This window comes from Cardiocondyla obscurior, linkage group LG05 (assembly GCF_019399895.1).
Source record: "Cardiocondyla obscurior isolate alpha-2009 linkage group LG05, Cobs3.1, whole genome shotgun sequence".
Classification (NCBI taxonomy): Eukaryota; Metazoa; Arthropoda; class Insecta; order Hymenoptera; family Formicidae; genus Cardiocondyla; species Cardiocondyla obscurior.
This window is the reverse complement of record NC_091868.1, coordinates 1575954-1603350: the sequence shown is the minus strand read 5'-3', so window position 1 is coordinate 1603350 and position 27397 is coordinate 1575954. Positions and strand designations below refer to the sequence as shown.

General features: G+C 37.8%; 4 protein-coding genes across 11 annotated transcripts in view; 2 read left to right on the top strand and 2 right to left on the bottom strand.

Moving 5' to 3' along the window:
- The first annotated feature begins 17 nt into the window (after positions 1-17).
- LOC139102983 (leukocyte receptor cluster member 8 homolog) lies at positions 18-6064 on the top strand. 3 transcript variants are annotated; one of them, XM_070657249.1, is made up of 6 exons: positions 18-494; positions 1203-1630; positions 1746-2962; positions 3095-3428; positions 3517-3724; positions 4400-6064. In XM_070657249.1, exons 1-6 carry the CDS (start codon positions 343-345, stop codon positions 4560-4562), a joined length of 2502 nt encoding a protein of 833 aa, XP_070513350.1. In that variant the 5' UTR covers positions 18-342; the 3' UTR covers positions 4563-6064. The 3 variants fall into 3 exon arrangements, with proteins under 3 accessions (XP_070513350.1, XP_070513349.1, XP_070513351.1); XM_070657248.1 differs by lacking the exon at positions 4400-6064 and having other exon boundaries at positions 3517-4034; XM_070657250.1 differs by lacking the exons at positions 18-494; positions 4400-6064 and adding an exon at positions 514-906 and having other exon boundaries at positions 3517-4034.
- On the bottom strand, positions 6031-17128 carry Pka-r1 (protein kinase, cAMP-dependent, regulatory subunit type 1). Of its 3 annotated transcripts, XM_070657273.1 has the most exons (6): positions 16878-17128; positions 15580-15608; positions 8576-8813; positions 8219-8485; positions 7878-8081; positions 6031-7780 (listed from the first exon to the last, which is right to left on the bottom strand). In XM_070657273.1, the coding sequence occupies exons 1-6, from the start codon at positions 17110-17112 to the stop codon at positions 7608-7610; spliced, it is 1146 nt and encodes a 381-aa protein (XP_070513374.1). In that variant the 5' UTR covers positions 17113-17128; the 3' UTR covers positions 6031-7607. The 3 variants fall into 3 exon arrangements, with proteins under 3 accessions (XP_070513374.1, XP_070513372.1, XP_070513373.1); XM_070657271.1 differs by lacking the exon at positions 15580-15608 and having other exon boundaries at positions 8576-8885; positions 16948-17128; XM_070657272.1 differs by lacking the exons at positions 15580-15608; positions 16878-17128 and adding an exon at positions 12691-13140 and having other exon boundaries at positions 8576-8885.
- A 50-nt stretch (positions 17129-17178) lies between these two features.
- Cstf64 (cleavage stimulation factor subunit 2 CstF64) lies at positions 17179-19753 on the top strand. 2 transcript variants are annotated; one of them, XM_070657269.1, is made up of 8 exons: positions 17179-17424; positions 17517-17595; positions 17695-18260; positions 18357-18522; positions 18588-18614; positions 18693-18790; positions 18932-19128; positions 19517-19753. In XM_070657269.1, the coding sequence occupies exons 1-8, from the start codon at positions 17364-17366 to the stop codon at positions 19634-19636; spliced, it is 1314 nt and encodes a 437-aa protein (XP_070513370.1). In that variant the 5' UTR covers positions 17179-17363; the 3' UTR covers positions 19637-19753. The 2 variants fall into 2 exon arrangements, with proteins under 2 accessions (XP_070513370.1, XP_070513371.1); XM_070657270.1 differs by lacking the exon at positions 18588-18614 and having other exon boundaries at positions 17181-17424.
- Positions 19754-19804: 51 nt separating this feature from the next.
- Qin (tudor domain-containing protein qin) overlaps positions 19805-27397 on the bottom strand; it is a 139428-nt gene continuing 131835 nt past the window's right edge. For all 3 annotated transcript variants that reach the window (XM_070657226.1, XM_070657227.1, XM_070657228.1), the window contains 22 exons: positions 26487-26711; positions 26248-26378; positions 25937-26082; positions 25592-25717; positions 25367-25531; positions 24845-25121; positions 24604-24754; positions 24301-24414; positions 24118-24208; positions 23800-23972; positions 23522-23739; positions 22827-23436; positions 22575-22723; positions 22139-22467; positions 21812-21981; positions 21611-21730; positions 21415-21519; positions 20746-21294; positions 20580-20673; positions 20322-20475; positions 20055-20214; positions 19805-19946 (listed from right to left, as the gene is read on the bottom strand). In XM_070657226.1, coding sequence (XP_070513327.1) covers positions 19818-19946; positions 20055-20214; positions 20322-20475; positions 20580-20673; positions 20746-21294; positions 21415-21519; positions 21611-21730; positions 21812-21981; positions 22139-22467; positions 22575-22723; positions 22827-23436; positions 23522-23739; positions 23800-23972; positions 24118-24208; positions 24301-24414; positions 24604-24754; positions 24845-25121; positions 25367-25531; positions 25592-25717; positions 25937-26082; positions 26248-26378; positions 26487-26711 — 4386 coding nt within the window. In that variant the 3' untranslated portion in view covers positions 19805-19817. The remainder of the gene's footprint in view (positions 19947-20054; positions 20215-20321; positions 20476-20579; positions 20674-20745; positions 21295-21414; positions 21520-21610; positions 21731-21811; positions 21982-22138; positions 22468-22574; positions 22724-22826; positions 23437-23521; positions 23740-23799; positions 23973-24117; positions 24209-24300; positions 24415-24603; positions 24755-24844; positions 25122-25366; positions 25532-25591; positions 25718-25936; positions 26083-26247; positions 26379-26486; positions 26712-27397) is intronic.

Here is a 27397-nt window from a genome sequence, read left to right as displayed (position 1 = left end):
TTCCGCTCCGTTCCGTTCATTCCAGTCAATCGCCTTTCACGCTTTCCCGAGTGTCGTGCTGCGCTGTAAATCGTGCACGCGTTTATAGAAGCATATTGTGAATACGAGAGCACGAGGACGAGCGGGAAAGCCGCAGGCGGCGAGTTTTTTTTTTCCCTCAAGTGAATTCTCGTTCGAGTTTTCTTTTACCCGATTTCTTTTTTTTTTTCCTTTCCGTTCGAGCACACGCACGCCCGCGACCCTACTCGCGGGTCGACTCGACAACGCGCCACGAGTAGGGAAAGGGGCGGGAGAGGGTAGGTGGCCATCTCCGAGTGATTCTGTTATTTTTTATTCCACGGTATGTCAGAAGGCGAGGCTTTGTCGCAGAAGAAACAGCAGCAGCAACCGTCGTTTCACCCGCAGCAGCCGCCGATCGGAGCAGCTCCGATGGCGAATATGGCATGGCAGTATCCGTCGAACAGCATGCACAACATGTTTCCGCCATACCCAGGGTGAGTCAGGACGCCAAGGTGCTCCGAGCAACAGCACCTTAACAGGGTCGGCCATTTTAGTTGATGTGACAGCCATTCGAAATCCGATCTGCATGCATCAAACAGACTCCTGAGTCACAAATGTAATCGCCCGAAGTACATGATACCATTTCGATTTAAAAAATTGTCCTCGAATTGATTGAAATAACGAATGCAGGCGAGGGGCCTGTTCTCCGATACGCCTATGTATATACAGGATGAATCATTCGTTTATCGCGTCATAAACAAAGTCGAGTCTTGTCTCTGACCTTCTTTTTTTTTTTAGGCAAAATATTAGCTAGAGAAACATCTCATTTCTTTGTAAATGTGTTAGGTGTGATGTTAGTAAGGTAGAATTTGAAAAAACTTTATTTGAGAGGTATATTGTATGTGGGTGAGTGACATTTGTGACCTAGTTCTTTGTCTGAAAGCAATTTGGCCAGGATATTATTTTAATATTACCGACACATTGCTAAATGTACAATAAAAGATACTATGTTACTGAATTGTTAATATAATGCAATAATAATTTTTGTTTTTCAATTTTTTTATTTTTATATCTTGATACATGGTGATAATATAAGTATTTTGTTCAATTAACAAAATGTAATATTTCTCGTTAACGTTATCGAATATTAATATAAAATAAATTTGCTAATTGTAGCCTTTGCATTTTTTTTTTTTTTGCAGCCAAATATATAATCCAGCATACCAAGGAGTGACACATCAAGGACAGATGTACAATTATTATCATATGATGCCAGGATATGGCCAAGCTTTTAATCCTCAACAGATCCAGCAGCATCATCAACAGCAGCAGCAACAGCAGCAGCAGCAGCAACAGCAGCAGCAACCACAACAGCCACAGCAGCCTCAACAGCAGCAGGGAAATAATCAGACAAAACAGCAGCTGCATCAACAGCCTCCTATACCTGGTACCCCAATGCCTCTAGATGATGAATCTGATCTTCCACCATTGCCACCTGGCCCACCACCATCAGTTCCACCAGCTCAACAACATAACAATCACGTACAACAACAGTCGATGGCTTATTCGGGAATGATGTACAATTCATTTCCTTATGGTAACTGGAATGGAATGCACAATGATGGTTCTCGTAAGTGTTACATATTTTTTTTTTTTTTTTTTTTTTTTTAAAGATAAACTAAAATGAGCGAAAAATTTGTCGATTGAATGTATAGCTTTAAAATAAGTATTATTTTTTTTTACAGAATATAATAATCCAAATGCAATCCGTTTCAATTTACCGAACAAGAAAACGGGTCTTGGGTACACGCCATCCGGTAATAGTGGTGCCGCGAAGAAAAAACGTAAGCGGAACAAAAATTTAGCAGCTCAATTCAACAATAGCTTTCAGGGAAATGCTTCTACCACCGGTCCTTTTATACCTAACGGACCGAATGCGAAACCTGCGGAACTACCGCCGCTGCCTCCCACGCAATGCGAAGTGGCGGCTCCTCCGCCACCGAGCGAGGAGCCTCCCAATCCTGTCGTGCCGGTCACCACGGCTGTTAGTAACACAGTTTCCAGTGCTGGTACCGTTTCCTCCATTGCCCACAGCCCGGTCGGAGACTGGCCCGACAGTTTGAAGAATTATGTGAATCGATGCTACGAAAAGTGTAAAACGGCAGTTGATAAGGATCAGGTTGAAATCATATTGAAAGGCAAAATCACACGCGCCGCGAACGACGGCTCGCTTTGGGTGAAGGACTGGGATAAGGAACCTCTACCTAGCATTCACAGCGAACGTATGACCATGACGATCAAGCCTTCGAAGCCGGCATTAAAACTGGCGAATCCTCTGGCGAGCCCACTGGTCAATGCACAGGGAGGCCTGCGCAAGCCTGGCCTTTCCAGCTCGCTCGGGGCTCGGCTTGGCGCGCGTCTCTCTGTGACACACAGCAGGCGTTCGAGGACGAGGTCGAGATCGAGGTCTAGATCAAGATCAAGATCAAGATCCAAATCGAGATCGCGATCCCGGTCGCGGTCACGGTCGCGATCACGTTCAAGGTCGAGATCGAAGTCGACACGTTCGCGTACACGTAGTCCACCGTCGCGCAGGTACAACAACAGGCGCAGCACGTCCTCGTCGTCGAATATTAGCGATCGGGAGCACGATTACAAGGCACTCAAAGTGAAAAAATCCGCGCGCAACAAGGCAAATCACGGCAACAAGAAATCCAAGAAGACTAAGCAGGCTAAATCGCATTTCTATTCCGAATTTGGTTTAGCTACAGGCAACACGGATGAGCTGGGAACGAAGGAGAAGCTACAGCAGCGCGCTGCCAGATTCAACGGCGGAATTTCCAGGACAGTCGTTAGCAGCGTCGTTGTTAGAGACGACTCCAACTCGGAATTTGATTTTACCGGGCTTCACATCGTCGGCACGTGCAAGGATTTAGAGAAACCTTACTTACGTCTCACATCGGTACGTATAAATATTCAAAATTATTTACATTATATTTAGAATATGAAATAATTTATTAAAAACTTTTGTAAAATTAATTATGTCATAATTTGTGATTATATTTTTTAAGAAAATTATGTAATATTGTTTCAGGCTCCTGCCCCTTCTGCAGTTCGACCGGTAAGTGTACTTCAAAATTCTTTGGTCCATGTCAAGAACCGTTGGCTAGCCGATCAGGACTACAGATATGCTTGTGACCAATTAAAATCCATCCGGCAAGATCTTACCGTGCAAGGTATCAGGGATGCGTTTACAGTTCATGTATACGAAACTCACGCTCGTGTAGCTTTAGAACGTGGTGATCATGAAGAATTTAATCAGTGTCAAACACAGCTGAAAATGCTGTATCAGGATCTCGGTGGTGAGAATCGATGCGAATTCATTGCGTATCGAATTCTCTATTATATCTTCACAAAAAATACTCAAGGTTAGTAACGGAGTTAACAATGTAGTAAATTAATATTTCTGGAAATTATATTTTTAGAATATTCTATGATCTATATTTTTTATTTCAGACTTAACAACAATTTTAGCGGCACTTTCTGCAGAGGATAAAAACGACGAGTGTATAAAACATGCATTAAAAATACGATCGGCTTGGTGGTTGGGTAACTTTCACGCTTTCTTCAAACTGTATAGGACAGCGCCGCGTATGTCCGCTTTCTTGATGGACTGGTTTGTTGCAAGAGAGCGAAAGAAGGCATTGAAATTCATGATAAAGTCGTACGTATTAAACATTACTTATAGATATTATTTTAATATGTTTGAATTAATTTTTGTGTTTAAAAATAATATTTTTATTGAAGGATTGTATACTTTTTATGTTAGAAAAAAATTTATACTAATTTTAATTAATGATTTAAATTTGGAATTATTAATTACTTCAATTTGCGTAATATTCATGATCAAAATTATAAAATTCACGAAGTATGCTATTGTATCTCACGATAATGACACAGTAAAAAGTATACAATCGCATAATAGATTTTTTAGAAAGAAATTTCACTCTTAGATGTAAAGAACAACTATATCAGTAAATGCAATTGTACGGATTTTTGTCCGTATATTGCATTTGTTTTCTAAAAGGAAGTTTATTCCTGAATTATGATTTATCATGATAAGTGAACAAGTATATCGAAACTTATTCGGCATACTTTAATCGAGCTGTGATTTCTTTAAATATTTAATTCAATTTCAGCATCATATTTTAACGAATGAAGAGACATGGATTATGTGAACTATAATTACAGATTTCTGTTACAGGACATCGTAGGCGAAAGTTAATTGCATATTTAATTCTTTATTTTTTTTTAATTTTTTTTTTCCTGTTATATGTATTCACTATCATGTTACCATATGCGATCATTGTCTAACATTTGAATTTCTTCTGCTGTTTAGCTACCGGCAAAATTTGGCGGTTCATTTCGTCGTAGCGGAATTGGCCTTTGATTCTTTGGACAAGTTTTATGAATTTGTCAGCGAGTTCAGCTTGGTTTACGCTGATCTCGCTCGACAGCAAATCGACTGCAAGGCAAGCAGTGGTAGTCTAGGTGGTTGGTAGGAGGCAACGCCACTTTACTGTCCCACCTTTACCCTTTGTGGTGGAAGATAATTTAATAATGCGAGAAAGAAGGGCCACACACACACGTACACGAATATATACACATCACATATACACACGCATCTATAAATCTCACGTGTGTCATATTACGTGTATATGCATATGTTTCTGACACGTGCGCTTGTGTGACTCATATGCATATATGCATATATATCCATTTCATTCCGCTAGAGTATACATGTTTCCGTAAATTTCTCTCACTCTCGGAAGTTCCGTGTGCTGGCTTTACTTCTCGCAAATGATCTTCAGATCATCGTTTCACGATGGTGGCATAGTTTCATCACCGTCGAATGCAAAATCAAAAACTTGGGACTTCGACTACAGCTTCGACTGTGAATTTGTACATACACGTTCCCTCGTTCGATTTCCCCACATGCAATTGTACATTATTACAAGAGGACGTACATACGACTCGCCGGGGACTCTTGGAAATTGTACAAAACTCGAGACAGATGATTGTTTCTGTTCATTCGGCGCTACCTCGCTAAAAAGATTAGATGGAAAAAAAAAGCTTGTTATAACATCGAGGATCATATTTTCAACGCAAATGCAGTCGCAGTAGAAAAAAAACTCATCTTTTATTCGTTCTCAACTTGGAACGATTTGTCAACAAGATCGCTCTCTCCTTTTCAATTGTTTGTAGTTGTGATGCGCATGCACGCTTCACTGCTACGATATTTGATCAATTTTCTAAATGTTCTTTCAAGTATTACCACATGACAAACAACCTATAGTTCCAACCGAGCCGCAATGAAAGCTTCTGCAGTTTTGAAGAGAGAAACGCTCCAAAAAGAACGCTGATAAGGATTTCATTTCACAAATTCAGAGGCCGAATCGCGTTTGAAGGGGAACTAACCGTAGTGACTATGCTCGAAAGACCCTTTCCTCGGTCAGCAATGAATAGAACATTCTTGGTCGCGACAAGTGTTATCTCTTGGACAAGCCCGTGACAAACCGATAAGATCAGGCAGAAGGAGGAAGTAGCAGACTTGTTTTCCAGAACATCCGTTACTCGTGGAGTTGCATATCGAAAGAATTTGGGGACGAAGACTGAAAATCAAGAGGAGACAATCTTTACTGCAACATAATCTAACCACGCGACGAGTGATTTATCACCATCGGTTCTTGTCGCGTGTCGAGTGATCTTGTAATTAATTAATTAATTAATTTTAACCAGTGTCTATGCGCAGCGCGCGATGCGACGATACTCCCTTCGACGTTAGAATCACCCCATTCTTATTAGATTCTTTAAGTAGTCGAGATTCTTTAATCCGCTCGTTTTTCTTGCATTCGCGCACGTACGTTTGCTCGCTCGTGTGCGCGCATAGAATGTGAATATATCAGTTTGCATTACACGAATTCGGAAAGGGGAAATGACTATTGTACCATACTTGATCCGAATACGATGTTGTGCATAATAAATTATTTAATTTTCTGACGTACCTCATTTTTGTCTCACATGTCGTACTATAAACCTAGCGCACTTTTAGAGGAGACATAGATTGCGACTCGTTTTGCTTCGACGATGCTTCACTTAATAATAAATACCACGGTCGACAGGCTTCCCGACGTTCGCAACTGCAAATTGCGACCGACATTTACGTTGTCGTTGCTAATTATATATCTAAATATTGGTATCGATTAATAATCGGATAAAAGAATTTAAATGCTAAATAATTTAACAATCCATGAGACAACATAGAACATTTAAAGTATATAACAGTAAACGAGAAAACGTCACACTTTCAAACGCCGATTCTCTCGCTGCTGGATAACATTTACGGCTCCTGGCTCGTCACTGTATATCGGGTTATCAGAAGCGAAAATTTCCATGCATGTTTTACGTAATATTTATACATCATGTTTGCGATAAAGTCAGTTTTTGCATTGCGCTAGTTTTATTTGACAGAACAGGTTTATGAAATTCACTAAAGATTTTCAAAGTAAAAGCTGTGAAAATTTAATTGTGAATCGTGAAACTTTTATTTAAAATTTAAACTATATGAATTCTTTATTATTATAGATGCAAGAGTCATAGAAAAACTTCAGTGTATTTGATCAATCTATTCCATCAAAAGAGGAGGCAGGAATTTATACAATTCTTTTTTTTTCACTTCTGATAAAATAGAAGTCTTAAAAATGGTTTTCGAATAATTTACCGTGATTCAATCACGTTCGCGGATTTGTGTAGTAGCACAAACTTGATGAGCGTCTAAGGCCCGGTTTCATTAACGCGAGTTAATTTAATTGGTATGAAAGTTAATCTACCGATAAGATTTATTCGCGTTGGTGAAACCGGACCTGTCTTGGTGTCAGGATGCAGTTTAAAACCACGTCTCGGGACACACATCGATCATAAATCTATACAATGCACTCGAGTTGTATGCAACGTGCCATTAACCGGATTAACCCGTTAGCGTCCTCAAGCAAAAAGGTACATAATCTCGTAAATAAAAACTTGTCTTTTAACTTGTATAACCGCTAGTATCCAGCTTTGCGGTTTTTTTTCAGATTTAATCGCAATTTCTTTTTTTAAAAATAGAATCTCAGCCCTTCGAAAAAGGTCAGACGTTAACGGATTAATTATTTCTCGCGCACGTGAGAATCTCACACGAGTAGAAACAGATCGCGCGGAAGAGATGAACGTCAATATGAATTCGCGTGCGCGTCGGCATCGAGTCGCGAGCTACACAGTGCGTAAATAGCCTTACGGTAAATATATTAACAGCGTCTCTCTAATGATACAGTTGTGTGTATGATTGTGTGTATGTGTGTGTGTTTGTGTTACATCTGATTGATAGCTGACGTAATACATTAATTCACTTATATATAAATATTAATCAAATTAAAAAAAAAAAGATTTAACTATGATACGGTGAAATAACGTAGCCCTCAGTGGAAACGAATTGGGCATGATTGGCAGCGTTGACTGCAATGATTTGAAGAGGAAGGAGAGAAAAGAGGATGCGGAGAAATAGAGTTCGTTTACACGGAGAGGGACACGAAACTGTTATATTGGGTAATGTTGCGTTTCAGAATATCGGCACACGGACCTAAGACCCGCTCAAACCGTGCCCGATCTAGTTTCACACACTTCAACGGACCTCTGGCTACCACAGTCGCTGCTCGGGGCCTGTCCAGCAGTAGTGCTATTTCTCCTGTATTAGAAAAAAACAATTGTATATATTAATTCTTTTTTTTTTTTTTTTTTTTTTAAATAAGAATTTATCATCGCTCCGAGGCGCTGAATATTACCGAAATAATCCGATGGTCCCAAACGGCCGACCTCTGCGGGTTCATCCCCCTCCGAACGTTGCTGAAGGACAACCGCCGTACCTTCAACGATTATATAAAAATCTTCACCCGGTTCGCCCTGTCGGACTATCGTTTCACCATCGTCGAACGCCACCGGCTCCAGAGCATCTGCCACGGTTAGTCTTTCCCATTTATCCAAAGATTCTGCCAAGTGCATCAGAATAACAAAATTACAAAAATCCTATTATCCTCAATACTCAGATATCAGATATCTCAATTGATTTACACGAGCGAAAAAGAGCAGCAATGCTCCAGAGAATAAAGATTCCGAGCAAACTCACCCAATATTGAAACCCTGGATAAAAATTCCTCGTACATTTTCCTTTTCCTGATAGTGGAGCCCATGAGAATTCTGCGGTAAGAATCCCTGTCGATGCCCCAGAGCTTCACGTCGGTCTTCGCTCTGACCGTGGCCGCGCGCGGAGTACCATAAATTAACGCCAGCTCGCCGAAGCTTCCACCCTCGCCGATCGTCGTCGCCAGTTCGCCGTTGACAAATATTTCGACTTCTCCTTGATCGATTACGTAGAAGTTGTCACCCTCGTCACCTTAAGAAATACGTAATACTCGTTTATTTCACGAATTATCTAACGAGATAAAAACGCAAGACGATGCGCGCTTGATCGGCAATCACACACCTTGACGGATAATCGCCTCGCCGGGTAGAAAGGTCACGGGGAACATCGCATCGAATATGTCGGAGCGCTCGTTCTCGTCCAAGTGCGCGAACAACACATTCTTAGCGATGGCCTTACTCAAGGCAGCCATCGTTTTGTAGTCTTTAGGTACGACTTTCTTGACGTAGCTAGTGGCATCCTCCTCGGAGACCGGCTCCGCTGAGATTCCGCCTCTCCGACGTGGTACCTGCGGACCTTGCTGTCCTGCAGGCATATCCTCCGTGTCCTCGGGACTCGTGGCAATCTGTTGTTTGGCATCGTGAGCTTGTTCCTGCACATGAACGAAAATCTAAGTCATTTATTATAGACGAGCACAAAGCGCGATCGATTAAGCCGCTATTAATGAGGTTTCGAAATCCTAGCTCTCGACTACGAAGAAAATTCATTATTGACGTGCGATAGCGTTTGTTTGTTCCCATGTTCTCTTGAAAATTGTTTTCGGCACTCAATTCATTCAACAACGTGCCTTAAACTGCTTTAGATCTTTGACTGCGCAGTATGAGATTCGTACATGAAATATAATCCTAGCAGATAACATCATTGAGATAAGTTGCACACGGAGAATCTATTCTTTTGTTAAAAACGCAGAAGTGCAACTTAGCATAGACTAATTATTAATCATATAGAATTAAAAACTATTGTTATACGTACATTATTACTCAATTCTTAATACAAAAATAACGTTTACGAAATACATCAATCACATTAAATATATTATCTACCTACTTCTTTAAATGTAATTAATCATATCGATTTCGCAGTCTCGAAGGGATTAACTCGATAAAGATGGAAGCTCCCTGGCCATAATTAATACAGTCAATTAATACAGAAAGAAAAAACGACATAATATATTTCTACGAGAATCGGTTATCGATTGGTCTGATAAATAATATAGAAACCTATCTTGGCAACGAAGGAGTGTACAATAAATTAACACGTTTGTCACGTTAAATATTTTACGCGCTAAATTTGGAACATGTTTCGTTTTTAATTAATGTTTGGTAACTAATTTTCGATTGAGTTATACGCTGCTAGGCACTCTTTCAGTTTGCAATAAAAAAAAAAATGATTGCTGTGTCAGATTCCGTCACGAAGAATAGAGCAACGCGTTAAGGTCATCGTGTGTTGCACAAACGAGTTTCGGAGTACAAAATTACTAAAAAAAGAGAACAGGGTGCAAATTAATAATTCATTAAACACCGGGCTTTTCGCGTCGCTACGTCTATCACGCATATAATTACCGTAAAATTATAAATTATGTAGGTCTTTAGATAAAACCTCATATTACCGCTTATGTACATGGTGCACGGTGCACACACCGCCAGGGCAAGAGAGGTAAGCGAATAATGCCATAGGTCAGCTGGCGTTTTCACGCACGATCGCGCCGTCTCTCTTCGTGGCGAGCCTCGTCGGCGTAGTGCATCGCGCTAACGAGTATATTCAAATCAGTGCAATTCGCAATTCTCCCTTTAATTGCCATGATAATATGCCGGCGCACGCTAGCGCTACTCGCATATGAAAAGCCATCGCGATGGCATCTATTTCAGGGTCTTACGAGCCGAGGAACGGTTTACGAGTGCGACATTTTTATGCATCGTATAAATCACATGTAAAGTAAAAAAGAGAAAAAGAATATTTTCTCGTCAAGTCGTATAAGCAATTCAACTTCTTTAAAAAAAAAATTAAGATGCAATGAAGCGTATCTGTTGTCTAATTATTCGTAAGAAACGCAAAAGTAATACTGGTCATTCTCTAACGAAAAACTTAAGATGATTTTAAAGACGTAGAGTGAATCCTACTCCGATTGTTTGTAATTAATCTGTTTCCCGTAAGTGAAACTCTTCAAGATTATTTTTTAGACGTCGGTGCTCTTAATGAGGAAAGCATTACGAGTTTTAATTTCAAAATAAGTTACTCGACGACGTCACTAGATTTACGAACGGCAATTATCGATGCTACTTAATCTCGATTCATTCATTTAATGATCGTTCAATGTAACGCGGCTTCTAATGAGCCTATAAAACTTGGCGATCCGATAAATTCTCGTCGCTCATCTCTCGCTTGCAAAGACGTGTCTAGGCGTCCGACATGCGCCTCTGTTGTGCATTAAAAATAGAAGAGCAGAACTCCATTTATCGGAATTATCCAACAGATACGCCAGATGAAATCGCATCTCTCAGAACCGCCGTCATTTGTTTGCACTTGTTAATGTTTAAGTTCGTTTCATAAACGATCTTTAAAGCGGCACGAAATCTTATATGTAATTTAATCCGACCGGATTATTGCATTAATATATATAAATTATAAATTAAATAGAAATACTTTTTACGTTTCGTTAATAATAGATTTAGATTACAATTGCATATAAATGTCGCACATGTAGAATTAGATTCATTTATCTGTTCTCTTATCTTTAAAACCGTCTGCACAGCTTATTACTATCGCAGACTGCATTTGCATGCAATAACACAATACGTATTATGTCACCGTTATCACAAACAACATATATACGTGACTGAAATTTCGAATCGCAGACGGTAGTTATTAAACTTGTCAGTTTACCACGCATACCTGGCGTGCGCGCGAGCTTTCGACCCGCAAAAATAGAACTCGTTCTAATTCCGTAGATACAATTCCGATTCCGCAATTCCGTTTTATGTGTTACATCGGAGGCGCAAAATTATGTATAAAACTTTTGTCACGGAGAGGAATTATCGATCGTCTAACTAAAGCGAAGAATTATGCACCCAGATGATCGGAATGAGAAACGCGTGCAAGCGCGAACAACTAAGTAAACTATGCGTACAACTATGTGTAACTTGTGTGCACAATTATACATAACGCGTATTAGATTCCACTCAAAGTCATCAGAATCAGCGAACAGACATACGCTCTCTTTTATACAATCTCCACTCAATGAGGACATATACGTACATATGTATAGTTATCAGCTGCGACTCGTAAGAACTTCCACACATATATTCCTACTACACACACACACATCCGCATCTTCAAGCACACTTTCGTCACGAGAAAATCTTACTCTCGTCATCTCGGCACACAAGTGTTTTTCAAGTTTATATCTTTTTTTTTTCCCCCCCAGTGTGCGAATGGAAATATCTCAAGGATGACTAGAAAATACACAAATTTTATTTCTTAGCGGCTTTCTTTACTTTAGAAGATTTTTCTTTGCTTAAAGAGGGAACTTCTAAAAACGTATGAGTATCTTTTTCGGTGTGTACGACCCAGAAGAAAATGTGCTTGGAACGCTGAGAAAATAAATTAATAAATATATAAAGTACATTCTTGAAAACTTAGTTTGAAATGCGGAAAATGTTGAGAGTTTATATTAGTTATTTCGCGAGATGACTGGACCGTAAGAATTCTTCAGTCGAACGAGTGATCGACGAGCATTCCTCACATTAATTTTCTTCTCTCTTAAAAGCATTTTTTTTTTCTTTTTATTTCAGGATGACGTAAAAGGACTATGTAAATGTCATATTTTTAGAAAATTACTTTTCGTCGAGTAAGGCTTCTCGTGCGAACGCGAGCGGCATAGTAAATAACTAACGTTGCCATTTACGAGCATCTATCTCAGTGTACGAGAGAATATGAGGCGAAATTAAAGAATTCTTTGCAGAATCATAAGTTTCGAAACAAATGTGATACGTTTAACATATTTACTGTTCACACCTATAACTTTTAATTTTAGTCTTTCTCAGTAGTATTTTTTTAAACAATTATAGAATTTTATCAGAAAAATCAATCTTTACTTCAATAAACATAGAACTTTTTATAAAATAAAAATTCACATTTTAAAAACGTTTCTTGAAAGATGAAAATCTTTTAACTCACAAAAAAAAATTCATGAATTCTTTTCTTTTGCTTCACATCACAAGTTTGCAGACGCATAAAATCGTTAACTTTTTTTTAATATAAAAAAAGAGACACGGAACTTTAAGACGCAAAACTCCGTCATCGGTGATCAACATTGATCTAGTGTTCAAGATCAATTATTACGCGCGCGTAAGTTGGACGATTATGGCCGGCGTGTTCATTCTTCCTCTTGCTCGTACCTTATTCATCATTCTTCTCGATCCTCCTCCTGTTTCTTCGCTTTCCTTCTCTCCGTCTGCCCCCGTGTTCTGCTTTATGAGGATACGTTAACACTCGGAAAACAACCGCTTTTCGCGGTAGCGCGTGCCGTAGGTCGGTGATCTCGCGATATGTCGCAAACGCACAAGAAAGCAGATCGTCTCTGCGGTTACCACCGCCGCCGTCGTTGCTGTACACGCGATCTCGCGCCTTCGCCGCCGTCGTCAGCCTCCTTCTCCTCTTTCTCCTTCTTCTCTCGGGCGCCTCGCGATTTTATAAGGCCTCGGACGGAATCCGATTAGAGGTCGGAGGCGATCTAGCACGCGCGCGCGTCCGTCGGCGCGACAGCGTCGGTACGCGTACTGCTGGTGCTCGTTTGCACGCTCGCTTGCCGCCGGACTTGGCGCCCGTCCGACGATTCCTGGACAGAATGGATACGCCGCCGAGATGCTGTCTCGTGGTAGTCGGTAAGTAAGGTCTTCCGCTCGCGTTTACGCGTGAACGTAAGCGGCTGCGGTGCGGATCGATCCACGGCGGCGACGGCGGCGGCGGCGTCGATGATGACGACATTTTTCAAGACCTCTGCTCGTAAACTGCGGGAGTCGTAATACACATACTTGTGTAGAAAACATGTTTCACTGACACTGCTTTACTTTCCATTACTTCACATCCAGCTACATGTATTTATCACTGCCACAGCTGGATCTGCAGTTAAAGAACTAGAGATTAGAGGCCTTAATTTTGTAACCCAGTTGTAAAATTAAGAATCACGTTTGTCTATAATAATCATTTCGTTTACCTTTCGGTTCTTTTCTATTTTACGCGTTTACCTTGTGCAACCAAATGTTAAGTTAAAAACGTCTCTCTGAATTCTGATTTTGCATTCGTCGATACATCAATTTACATCTCCTGTCTCCGAAATTGCCACATAACATCGTCAGTTTCCGGCGATGTATTGTCAAACGGAGATGCTTGAATATTTTATTGTCATAAATTCAGGTGCCGCGACGCCACCACTCCGACGTTCCTGGTGATGACGTCGGAGGAAGATCGGCGCCGTGACGCACAGGAAGAGGACAATCCGATGGCGGCTGAATTCCCCTTGGTCGTGGCATTCCATATTTTTGCCGACTCCTTTCGACGTGCTGCTTCTTTCTCTCTCTTACCTTCTTCTCTCGACTATAAGGTTGCGCCTCGTTATATTTCGAGCGTACTCTATGTTTAGATCAACTGTCCCTATATCGCGCTCTCTTTCTCTCTCCTTTTACGCGCACCACATACACGCGCACACATGTATATACGCATACAATTACAAGTCCTCTCATCCCTCCACAATGTCGCCTTCCTTCTTTTTCTTTCCGCTTTCTCTTACTACGCCCTTCCTGTGGTCAGAATTACTATAAAGGGTGTTTTACGATCTCAGCAAGTTCCTGAGAAAAAAGTTTCTACGATTATTAAAGAAAAATAATTCTTATCCAAGTATTGCGCTACTAGTTCAATTAATGATAAATTATCTGAGATATCTGAAGTCTGTCTTTACCACATGGTGCTCGAAATGCCGTGAAATAATAACAAAATTAACATTTTCACAGAGTTACTAAAAAATTAGGTTTCTTCATACAATTCTCCACTGAAACATATATAGGTTGTTTGCGCGCTTGTTTATTCCCAGGCTTTCTTATATTCGCATCGTAACTTTCGCTCCCGCATTTCTATTACGTCCTCGAATCCTCTCTTCTTGCGGCGTCTTGTGGTTATCGTTATTTTCCGCAGACATCGTATCTGTTGTTACCAAAGAATTTTTAATCCTGAAGGATTTTTATTTCTAAGAAATAGTTCTTACTTTTATTCTCCAGCGCATATTAATGTATGTCACGTATGGTAATACGCACATATACTCTCTCTTTCGCTCTCTCTTTTTCTCTCTCATTGGCGCAGTTTTTTTGCCATGTACACCGCATAAGCACGGAAGGCAAACACGCGAGGCGATGATCCGCCGTCCCGCGCGCGTCTTCGCTTTCCGCTCGACGGCACCGTGTCGCTGCACCGTCACGTTGACTGACGTACGCGATACTCGATCGAAGACACCCTCGCGTGATCCTAGATCTCCGTGGCATTGTGAGAACGGAAACGATCATTCCCAGGCGACTACTCAAAAGAAACAAAGCAACCCGGTTGGGCAAAATGTTAACGATATACTAGCAGCTTGCCAGTGGAACACTGCGACAAATTGATATCATCTGCGCCCGCATTAAATTAATACTTTGCCTATCTTGATTCTGAGCGTTTGTTTTAATTCGGTAGCAGACTTTTGCTAATAATCTCCCGTCAAGATACGCTTTCAATAAATCTAGTTGCTTTTATTCATTTACCTTAAAAAGAAAAACACATATTAATTCTTTATTTTGTTAAAAGAAGCGTAATTGAAAACGACTCGATTAAATCCTAAAATTATACGTAAAACGGATTATATAAAGAGTAAACGCCTGCGAAAAATAAATTTAATACCGTGAGATCAACGTTGGAGGGAATTAACGTCATCGCCTTAACGAAACTTTGTTCACTCATATCGATTCCCTCCGCAACAGCGAAATGCCTCGTCGTCGTATTTTGCTTCCCGTCTCGGTAACGGCCTTCGGCCTACACAGTTCGCATGATAAACATTACGTCATTACATAGATTCCAAATTCTTTGTCCGTGGGTGTCGTTCTTCAACGGGATAAGCTCCACATCAATTTTTTACTTATTTCGTGGCGTCCATCAGCGATCTTGAACGCTTCTATTTCCGCTTTTAAGAGCAACACGCGTCCCTGGGAGTTCCTTGCCGCGTGGGTGGCACGAACGCTTAACGTAATTGCCATGTCGCTTACGTTAAATGGGAAAGGTAACGGTGAAAGGTCTCGACCTGCGGGAACCGTATCAAGGATCACGCCAGAGTGAAGGCATAGCTTCGCCGAATCATTACATCAATGTAAATCTTGTTTACGAGACATTCCTGTTTCGCAAATCCATTTCTAAATCCTTTAATCACGCATAAAAATTAGAATACCTTCGATGATCCTTTGATTAAGCGAAAAACCTTTTTCAAGGCAATACTTACTTTACTTTTGCGAGAAGATCACGCATCTTGTACCTATTCGGTGTCATTTTTAATTTGAGATTTATTCCCTTGTCTCGGAAGCTTCTTTCAGAAATATATTCTTGCGAGAGCGTCGAGCGGAGAGAGTCCATTATGATTTATGTACGTTACAGATTTATTACCATCCACGTCGGTACGTCGGGCACTTGCGTTATCAGTCGCACGAGTTGAAGATGACGGGTACAGATGACGGCACTTGTCACGCCGCGCGTGTCCCACGATGCCGTCATTATAGTAATTAATTACCTCGGCGCATCAACAATACATAATTATTTTATAACTGAATAAATTGAAACAATATTGTATAAAAAAATTATTTTCGCAACATACAAAACGTTCGCTGACCCGCACGAATATCTCGCAAAGTTTTTGCAATGCTTCCAGCTGAGTTTATAAAGTAAACATTCATCTGTCTCATAAAACTTAACCAATATAAAATTCACAATTTCTCTTTACACTAAAAATATTAATAATCTTAAATATTTTAAAGAATAATTTGTTGTTTATTAAAAAAAAAAATTTCTTTAATTCGATACACTAATTTTAACGCGTTGCACAGCTTCGATAACACTTCTGGTTTTTCCGAACAAAAACCGATCTCCGTGGAATCAATGCAAGCACTTTTTGCACTTGGGCTTCGATATTTTTCTAACAATGAATGAGAAATCAGAGGGCAAGAACCTGCCATTACATATCTCTTTGCGCTAAGTAGCTTCTTTGAAGAGAAAGAGAAGGAGAGGGAGAGAGAGAGAGACAGAGGCAGAAACTCTTCACGAAACAAAGTCTGCAGAATTAAAAATCACAGAAACACGATAAGGACTTGAGGGGGAGGGGCGGACGTTTTTCAAGAACAAAGCTGGCTCTGATTACGTCCAGGTCTCGCGCGAATTACGCCGTTGTTGCACCGACGGAGGGTCCGTGTTCTAGCGAGGTTATGTCGCAAAGTTTCGATCCTTCGTCCAAGGTAACCTCGCAAGGTTGCTCGCATGAAAGTGGAGGGTCCTGGACATGCAAATTCGCGGCGTACACCTGCCTCTCTCCTTCTCTTTCCCGCGATCAGGTTAATCGCGGCCGCGCGACGGCCGCGGGGCACACGTACCCTTTCCAGCTTCTGGAAGTACTCCCGCAGGAAGGAGATCGGGTTCTCGGGCCGGCCCACGCACAGTTGCACTATACAGTCTTTCAGGACCTGCTGTATATTGTGCCTCTGCACGTATTCCTCGCACTCGCGTAAACTCTGCTCCTCCTCGAGATTTGCCGCCATATTGATGATGCACGGCGCGCCGCTTTATCGGCGATACGCTCGTCGTCGTGTCCCCTTTCTCCTCCACCGCACGGCGGCAGCAGTATCTCGTGTTTCCTTGCGATTCCCTTGCTCGTAATCTCACTTGCAGCCACGCCGATTCACGTAGCGTGCGTAAACTTTGCCTCTGAGAACGCGTTTTAATCGCGCGTCGCTTTTGAGATCGCTGTCGAGTGCTCTCTCCTTGTTAGGCGAAAACAAAAGGCGCAAAAATGAGTAATTCAACTATTTCGGATCAATCCCTGATGGACAAGTCGATGCGGAGCGTTTTCGGTGGGTGATTCGTCGTATGGGCCAGAGCAGAGCTGCTGCTTACCGCATCGGTATTAACGATGTAATTAATACAAATTCTGTTTCTTTTGCAGTCGGGAATATCCCGTACGAGGCCACAGAGGAAAATCTAAAGGATATCTTTAGCGAGGTTGGGCCGGTGCTTTCCTTCAAGTAAGCCGGCTACTTTTTTTTTTATTTAATTGAATTAAACGATCGTTTAATTAACAAAAGTTTTGAGAATCTTTATACTTAATTCAATCGCAATTGCAGATTGGTATTTGACCGCGAGACTGGAAAGCCCAAAGGGTATGGCTTCTGCGAATATAAAGATCAGGAAACAGCGTTAAGTGCTATGAGAAATCTAAATGGATACGAAATCGGTGGACGAACGCTGCGCGTGGACAACGCTTGTACCGAGAAAAGTCGCATGGAGATGCAAAGTCTTCTACAAGGCCAGAACACAGAGAATCCTTATGGAGAGGCTGTTCAGTCCGACAAAGCACCAGAGGCAATAAGCAAAGCAGTGGCATCTCTACCGCCTGAACAAATGTTCGAATTGATGAAGCAGATGAAGCTCTGTGTGCAAAATAATCCGAACGAGGCACGTCAAATGCTCCTGCAGAATCCGCAGTTGGCCTACGCTCTTCTTCAAGCACAAGTCGTCATGAGAATAGTTGACCCACATACAGCTGTCAGTATGTTGCACAAAGCTAACCCTATCCCGGGTGTTCTTACACCGTCAGAGAAACCGATACCGCAGGTACAACCACGAATTGAAGAGCCGTGGGCACCGAGACCCATGCCACCCGTCAATCCTCCAGCGCCCATTTTCGCAGGTAATTTATTATTATTAAAGGCTTAATTACAATTTTGATTTAAGAATTATATTAGTAAGTATTGTGTAAAATTAAAAATTAAATTTTTTTAAATAGGCCAAGATGTAGATCTTCGATTAGACAGACAGTTAGATCCGCGTGTCGCTCGAATGGATCAAGATTTGAGAGGCTCACCGCAAACACAACCTGCCCCAGTTAGCGCGCCATCGGTAACAACCACTGCCGATCCTAGAGGAGCAAATGCGTTTAACGTTACGGACAGGTAAATACAAATTGCGTTAATAAATAGATTTCTGACCGCATAATTAAACACCTTTTTTTTTATAGCATTCTTCCTGTGGAAGGAATTGAGAGGTTTCATACACATACATATATATTTAAATAGATTTAACTGTACTTTTCTTATATTAAATTATTATTATTACTTTTCAGCTTCTACCGCGATCCGAGAGCTGAAAGATTTAACAGAGATTCAAGAGATCTTAGAGATTCCAGGATGCCCATTGATCCTAGAATTACAAAGTCTAATCGTATGTTTCTTAATTTTTTTTTACACATGTGATTATGTTTGCATTTTATAAGTTTATGAACTTTGTTATATACCTAAACTTAACAAGAATTATTTTTTAATAGAACACACGTTAATTACAATTTTTTTTTTTAATTTTTAGCGACTCCTGTGGCACCACCGATTGTTCCACGACCGGTTGCCGCACCAACTGTGCCAGCATCAAGCGCTGTGACTAGCAACACAACCGGCTCCTCTGCAGTTGCACTTTCACAGTCTGCGAGTTCCGCGACATCGAGATTAATGGCTGGAATGTCTCCAGCGGGAAATATTCCCAGTGGTGCGTCGGATCAGGAAAAGGTATGTAGTAAAATACTTTTTTTTAACAAAGATCAATTTTATTTCTTACGTGTTTTTATCAACAGTGAAAAATTGTTAAGTGATTACATTTTAAACAAAACTTTATAATTCCTATATTTCTTTAAAATAAAAAAATTAAAGTTATACTCGTACAAAAACTAAATAAGCTCGTAATACTTCTGCGTAATACTCTAAAAGACACATGTAACCTTGCACTTTTTACTCATTGTATTTCATTGTACTATTAAAAAATTTGCAGCACAGTGAAATACAAGACATAATTCGTGTGATAAAGTATATCAGTATATAAAATACAATAAACTAAAACATAACTGTTAAATAAAATATCTAACCATATAACTTTGGTGTTTTAAATGATTTTTTACAGGCGGCTTTAATAATGCAAGTTCTACAATTATCAGATGAACAAATTGCAATGTTACCACCAGAACAAAGGCAAAGTATCTTAGTACTAAAGGAACAGATTGCAAAGAGTACACAGCGTTAATAATAATCAAAGACTATACGCTAATGTATAATCTTTAAGTCTTGAATTTAATAAGTATGAAACATAACCGCTGTGATCGTTGCATTTGTATAAAAAATAAATTTTTTATGAACACTTCTCTTATTTTATAATATATCCTAATTCTTATTTATACTAAAAAACAAGTTATGATTATATTTATTTAATGACTATCTTTTTCAGCCTCTTCAAATTTATACAAACCTTCTTCTATTAAATTAGCATAGAAGAGTTCTTCGCACGTTTTATCCTTGTATATTTCGACCACCAGATTATTTCCATTAATAATCTCCTATAACAATTAGTATGTTTTTTTTTTTTCGGGTAACAATAAAATCTCTACATATCCTTTTTAAATAAGGATACTCTTAAAAATAAAGTAAATTTTTAATAGACTTACTTTAATCCGAGCTACAACCACTTGATTGTATATTTCATTTAATCTTGACGCTAATAAAAAAATATCATCGGAAGCAAAATTCAGTCCCCAAAATGTGCATTTAATAGCCATGGCCGGCAATTTTAACCATTCTTCTTTCGGCACGTGTAAATTGTAATTACTAGAATATTTTAGTTTCATGTACTACATATTGTATTTTTGCATTACACAAATAGCACAGAAAATTTAAATAAATAATTTAAAAAATCGATAATATTAATATCTTACTTTGAGAATATGTCGAGCATTATTTCTTCGTGATTGCCGAAATCGACGTAATATAGTGAAATCTTGTCATACTGAGGATTTGAAGTTTCTTCAATATTCGTAATGATGCATCTATACCACGAATCATCGGTAAATTTGGCAATACATGGAGTATCTATAAAAAAAAAAATAAATTAAATATTAGTAATAAAATATCGTGTCGTGTAATCAATTGAATTATATAATTTATTTTAATAATTATGCTTAGGCATTACTTACTCTTTTCAAAATTTTGAATTAATGGTTGACGACAAGTATCGGTTTGTATCTCTGCCATAATATCTGTGTACTGTAGATAATAATTGTGTAATTCCTAAAAGATAGGTACAAATTAACGTTTTTTATGTTATAATAAATTTAATATACTGAACTCGCGTATACCTACATTAGAAAATATATCGTCCTTATTTTCTGCCAATTGTGCGTATGAAGTGATGGGATCTCTATTACAACATAATATTAGTTCTATATATTTTGTTTTCTGGGGAATTATCAATTGTTTATACGAAAAAAGACAATCCTCTTCTTCTGATTCTAATTGCGGTGTTGAACAGATTAGCTTTTTGGGCAAATTAATTGTATCTATTGAAGATATACTTTCGATATCAGATGTCTGCTTATCCTCAAGTGATTTGTCAGTCTTTAAAGATATCATATTGCCACTGATCATGTTCTCGTTCAGTGTAACATTCGACTTGCATGTGTCTAATAAAGATTTATTAGAAGTATCTGCTACATTTGAATTGTCATACTCGCTTAAGGTTTCTTCAACAACAACATCTTTAGTAGTTTCCCAAGATAGTGATATTTTATTCTCGGAATTAATCGAATCATTCCATTCCTTACGGTCAATTATAACATTCGTATCCTTTACGTGATTTGCTACATATACCAGAAAATCGCACTTCCACGGTTGTAATAATGTTATCGCTATCTGTAAGATAATATGCACAACATTATTATAATAAATTAAAATAAAATATTAATTATCGAATTAGGAGTTTCAAATTAAGGATTTGTTTGCTAAACTATTACTAACATAGATGTAACTTACAAGCAAATGTGTATCTTCTCGTTGTAAAACGGTTATTTTACATTCTTTTTCGACGAGAAGTGCGTGGAAGCGGTCTAAATCGTGAATTTGCCATACACTTTTCTCCTGTTATACAAGTTATACGAGATGTTTAAAAATACGTACACACAAATATAATCATACAATAATTTAATATTGAAAAATAAAATAAAATTACCGGTTTTATTCCACTAATTACACACTTTGTGCACTGGATAGGAATACCTGTCAATATAATTTCATCCGTGAGACAATCCATCTCGCATTCTTCCACATTGCCATAATCAACGAATTTTACCTTGATACAGAGAACATGATCAAGAAAACATTAAAGTAAAAATAATACTTAAAAACTACTACCGACATTACTAATTCTTACCTGCACTGTATGTTCTGAAACTTTAACAACTTTACCTCTATACCACTTTTGATTGTAATGATATTTAGCGATACATAACTCTCCTTCTTTCCATTGCTTCTCTTTATTTATTTTAATTTTTTTAGAATAAGTTTGTAATTTGCTCTCTATATATTGTAGTATAATGGCATCTAAAAATATAATGGTAATATAAGTACAGTTTTTCAATAAATAAACTATTCTATTACAATATAAATCATATAGACATAGATAAAGATAAATCAATGAAAATCTGTGCAAGATTCCATTAAGAAGAAAGTTTATATAAATAATTAATAAGCGGCGTACTGTGGTTTTTAGAATGTAAGTGTACGACGCATTGATTATCCACGTATGTTGGTATAGCGTAAAATACTTCTTCCGTTATTTCAATTGGCTGTAACCACTCCGACAATTTTGTGCATTCGTGATGATTTAAAGTAGTCATGTCATTATTTGTATTGCAAAACGTATTATTTTTAAACAACAGTGGATTATCCATTTCGTTCACAGTATCATTCTCGTTCATCACTTTGGGATTCCACTTTACGTCTTCTTCGAACGGCATAAATGAACAATTATTCTCCAATTGTTGTTTAAACTCTGCAGCGAGAGTCGAATCTGCTTCCACAAAGTAGCTATTGAATTAAATTAAAGATACATTATTGAAATATCGCATATAAATTAAGTATGCCTTGTTACATATAAATTAAATACAAAATTGGTGAAACTTCTTTTTTCTTACTTCTTAATAGGTAAGGCCACACCAGCTTCCACCAACATTCGATTGATAGAATTTATTTCCACTTTAGCTGGTGCTAATGGTCCAGGTATTTTTAATTGTCTTACCCAAAGTTCAACAGGTACTGCGTCATCGCAAAATTCTTCTTTAACCTAAATATAAAGTAAATTATATTTTTAAATTTACAGCTTTATGTTTTAGTTACAATAAAATTCATAGATTATCGTTAAAAAGAAAAGAAAAAAAGTTTCTTACCGGTTTAGTAATGTAAAATTTACAACCTGTATTGTTTCGTATAATCTCAGACAGCGTTGAACAGGATAATGATGGCCATATAGATGATCCACCGCACGGTAAAATTCCGGCCAATTTTACTTTGAAACAATACGTTTTTTCCTTGGAAAAGTTTGGATGGAGAGCTTGTATATCATTCAACGTCACAGTTTCCTCGATACCCACATCATAAAAATAGACGTCCACTTGTATCGGAGATTTTATCTTCAATATTTTTGCTCGAAAGTAGGACTTATCTTTTGCAGAATATGCAGTGCACAGTGTGCCTTCATTCCATTTATCGCGCTTTTCGGAGATATAATTATTGTAGAACTTTTGCATCGAATCCAACAAATTTGTAATAGATGTTGCACATTCTGTCTGTGCAACGAAAATGCAGTCCGGCGTAGTCACCCGCTGAATACATACTTCTACTTTGAATGAATCTTTAGATGTCTCGTCTTTTGATTTATTATTCTCTGTTAGCGTATTGTCCAACAAAATGGTAAAATCATTGACAGTTTCAACGGATTTGTCCAGCGATGAATAAACAGGTTTTAATAATTTCTTGTTAGACCGATTTTTAAATTTACTACATTGAAAAATAGACAAAATAATATCCATAAAAAATCGTATATTACATTTCAAGTAACAAGTCTTTTTATATGTATACTCACGGATGATAATAGTTGACAACGCCTACTTCTTTTAAGTAGCGGCTGACGTCCTGATTATCAATATACATTATCCCACTATATCCCCAAATAGTTTTTCTCTGAGGATACACGAAGATACAGTTCGAATTAATTGTCATTGCTTTTATAAGTTCTGTAGCTTCCGGTTTCCAACTTCCATCAGGTTCAGGCATTATATACATTAATGAATATTTTATACTCTAAACAAGAGAAAATTATAAGCCTTTGCGATGCTATGTACAGAAAAGAGATCAACTTACTTGTGCTCTTAACAGAGTGAACTCATACGGAATCTCTTCTAACGTGTCACGATGTTGAATATTGGTTTGACCACAATCCACGAAAAACACTTTAACTTCAGTTTCATTAATTATTTCCGTGATCTCACCACGATACCAATTATTGTCTTTTAATTGTACAGCGCAAGGTAAACCTAATAAATTTACATTAATACTAACGTATATATAAAATATTCAGCTATATAATTAATAGGATTATTAGTATTATTAGTATAATAGTATTGTTGACTAGCAATGAAATAATTATTCGTCAATTAAAAAATATAAATGAAAACTAACCTTCCTGTGGCGTTTTAATTACTGAAGTATTATGTTTATAATACTCAGCTAAGTTATTTTGTAATTTCATCAACTTTCTTTCTCGTTGAGCCTATAAAAATAGTAGAAAGTAGTACTTCTTTTCTTTCTTTAATAATTATGACAAAATAAATATTGTAATAATATTACTATAAATTACTTTACCTTTATAAAATAAATTTCGTTTGGTGATTGAATAACATTTATTTTAACTATTAACTTTTTATTGAAAATAACGTCTTCTTCAGTATAAACGTACGTAGAATTTAATATTTGGTTCTGCAAAAGAATACAAGTATTGCAATCATTGCATGTGACAAAATATAAAAAAAAGTAATTATGATTCAATGGAATGCAAATAATCTCTGACCTTCTAAGAAGGCTTTAAGAAATTAACTAAAAATCAGTATAATAGTAACTTATACATGTATAGAAGAATTAATAATATTAATTCTTAATAATACGTACCGAACTTTGGCAAGTGTTTAAACGTGCATGATCCATAACTATCATAGTGGTACACATCGATTGCGGACCCATGTTACTATTCTTTGGAAGAAAGCAAAGATCGACATATAAAATATCAGAAGTAGATTCAATGACTGACACAGTACAATCGCTGTAACATATAACATTTTAGGAAACTGTTAACAAAGGCATTTACTTTTCTCGAGTGCACTAAGATTCACAAAATCGGCTGATGGCTTACGCTTCGTTTAGCAGTTTCTTAAAGTCGTTCGTGCTCGCGTCTGTCCAGTGAAAACTTTTAGGCGCCACGCCATGCAAACTGCATTGGATTGCTTGCGGTGGCAATACTTCCAAATGCTCAGGGATACGTTGCACTCTCGAAACAGGTATGTTACACTCTTCGTTGCCGTAATCTAGGTAATATACGTTGTACGTTTCGCCATTTTTAGTAGCGTTTACTGCTTTCACGTATCCACGAAACCATTCGCCTTTCATTTGTCTTACAATACATTTGTCATCTGTAAAAAAACATAATAAGCCATTCGCATAATAAGTCATTCGCTTGTCGCTCTTACGCTAGTAAAAAAAGTATACATTAAATTAATTGTTATTGTCTATCCACAAATTACAAGAGTGACATGCAAGACTGGACACTATGCGCACGGTTTTTATACATTGAGAATTTTCTGTGCCTGCCGTGCGCAATTCGAATATAATATATCATACATATGATTGCGAATAATGTTGCCGTGAGCCACTGTACCTTGTTTAATGTTAAGCGACGTCTCTACATCTACAGTCTGATTTTCTCCATAAGTCATTAAGTCTTTCTCCAACTGCAGAAATATCGATTTTGTGGCCGCTTTTCGGATAAAAAATAATGATGGATTATGAATAGACACAATTTCCACCTTGAATTTAGAACAGCCTAAAAAAAAGAAAAAGAATCGTTTAGGTTGAAAATTTAAGATTAGAAAAATTAACTTACTCTGTTGGCTTTCAGGTTCAATTTTGATATTTTGATTTTCTTGATCTTGCACCGCTTCTTTTTCTTCTTTCTTCGTTATTGATGTATCACTTTGTGGCGGTACCAGCAACGGTTGCATGAGTTTCACTATCAATATCATTTTACAATTTAACATTGAGTTTTTTATTTTTCACAAATCATAGTTATATTAATTAATAATAAGCTTGTAATAATACTCTATCAAATTTATCAAAAATATTGGCTCGTAGTTCATACAAAAAAATGTTATATGACGTAAAAGCTTCAAAGTGGAGATGCCACAATTTTAATAATACTATTAAAATTTATAAAATTAATTTTCCTCACTTGCACGTAGTTTTTTTGTGAAAGATGACATTAGATAACTTTCAGGTAGCTCATCTTTTTTTACAAGACTGTAGGACGACACTGATGGCACTTGGACTGAACAATGATTTTCGATGGCTGAGATAATCGAGTCATCAACGTTAAAGCTGTGGAAAAAAATATCTTGTTGTATTAACGAGAAAAATTATTTGCAGGTACTCGTGCTTGTAAAATTAACTCGACGTTTACATATGAAAAAGTCGAAAGTGCTTTTAACTAAAAAGAAAAAAAAAAATACTCTAAAATAAACTCCCTTTAAATAATTCACTTACGTTACATTTTCGTTCTTTGTACACTCGTCTTTGTACATCAGGTGACAAGGAACATTTATCATCTCTTTCAGAATGGTTATCGTGCTTTGTATGTCTATCTTATGGAAGGTGTTCTTTGCATACGTGGCTATCTGCAAATAAATTTTAAAAAGTTTAACTTAAACTATTAAAAAAGCACTGATACAAGTTTCAAGTGCCTATAGTTCTTTATAAAAAAAAAAAAATAAGAAACCATGTACCTGCATCGCCAAATTCAGTTTTTCTTCTTGCATTTGAAGCTGCATTTTGAGGTCGGCTAAATTTTTCTTAATGCCTTCATTTGGTTTGTGCAATTGATTTATCAGGTTCGCTTCCATGTTTTGGAGAATGCCATGTAAGTGAGCAAAATGTTGAGAAATCGACGCCTCGGTGTCGTCTCTGTTTTCTATTTTATCCGTATTGGATGAAATCGCCGATTTTATTTTCTGAAAGAGTACACAAATATATGTTAATGTTATTCGTATTACAAACGAGACTTGTTTTTCGATAAATGAGTGAAATAAAGTTTTCGTTACAAGCTAATCAGAAAACTTTCGTAGAAACAACGTGAAAGTCGAAATAATTTTACAAAGAAAAATGCAACAGGTTCTCGCTATCAAATATGTAAAGTAACAAGATAGATCTTCGATTTAGAGAGTGAGAAATGGAGTTCGGAAGTGTGCAGGATGTGAGAAGGGGTCGGCAAAATGTATGCATGCCCATTTGCGCAAATGGTTCGATATGGAAAAATATTATTATTACGCGAGCGCTTCGGAGTCGCGTAAGAGTCCCTCGTGAAGTATTTTCACGAGTTTCGATTCAGGTTCGTGAGGGAAAAATTTGTCATGTCACTTGACGCCTGTTTTTACCTTTCTTTTTAAAGAAAGGTACTTTCGTACATATTATATAATTAAATAAGTTACTGTCGTAATATTGCTCGTGGTTTGCACACGTCTTTTACTCTCGCTTTTTCTACGTTAAAAAAAAGTATTTTACATTTAATTATTTTCAGTAATAAACTACGGACGGACGTATTTTATACGGTACCCTTAAACGCTTCTCGTTCTTTTAAATGTAATTTATATATACAATTAAACATTAATTATATTCATTTCCTTCGGTTAATTATCTA

Excerpts from the sequence above, each read along its gene's own strand:
- Pka-r1 (XM_070657273.1), bottom strand. The coding sequence starts at position 17,112 with ATGGCGGCAAATCTCGAGGAGGAGCAGAGTTTACGCGAGTGCGAGGAA. Across the intron at positions 8,082-8,218 it reads ATCCAGGGTTTCAATATTGG|AATCTTTGGATAAATGGGAA; the intron begins GTGAGTTTGCTC and ends TGCACTTGGCAG. Across the intron at positions 7,781-7,877 it reads GGGACCATCGGATTATTTCG|GAGAAATAGCACTACTGCTG; the intron begins GTAATATTCAGC and ends TTTCTAATACAG.
- Cstf64 (XM_070657269.1), top strand. The coding sequence starts at position 17,364 with ATGAGTAATTCAACTATTTCGGATCAATCCCTGATGGACAAGTCGATG. Across the intron at positions 18,261-18,356 it reads TCCAGCGCCCATTTTCGCAG|GCCAAGATGTAGATCTTCGA; the intron begins GTAATTTATTAT and ends TTTTTTAAATAG. Across the intron at positions 18,791-18,931 it reads TAGAATTACAAAGTCTAATC|CGACTCCTGTGGCACCACCG; the intron begins GTATGTTTCTTA and ends TTTAATTTTTAG.
- LOC139102983 (XM_070657248.1), top strand. The coding sequence starts at position 343 with ATGTCAGAAGGCGAGGCTTTGTCGCAGAAGAAACAGCAGCAGCAACCG. Across the intron at positions 495-1,202 it reads ATGTTTCCGCCATACCCAGG|CCAAATATATAATCCAGCAT; the intron begins GTGAGTCAGGAC and ends TTTTTTTTGCAG. Across the intron at positions 1,631-1,745 it reads AATGCACAATGATGGTTCTC|AATATAATAATCCAAATGCA; the intron begins GTAAGTGTTACA and ends TTTTTTTTACAG.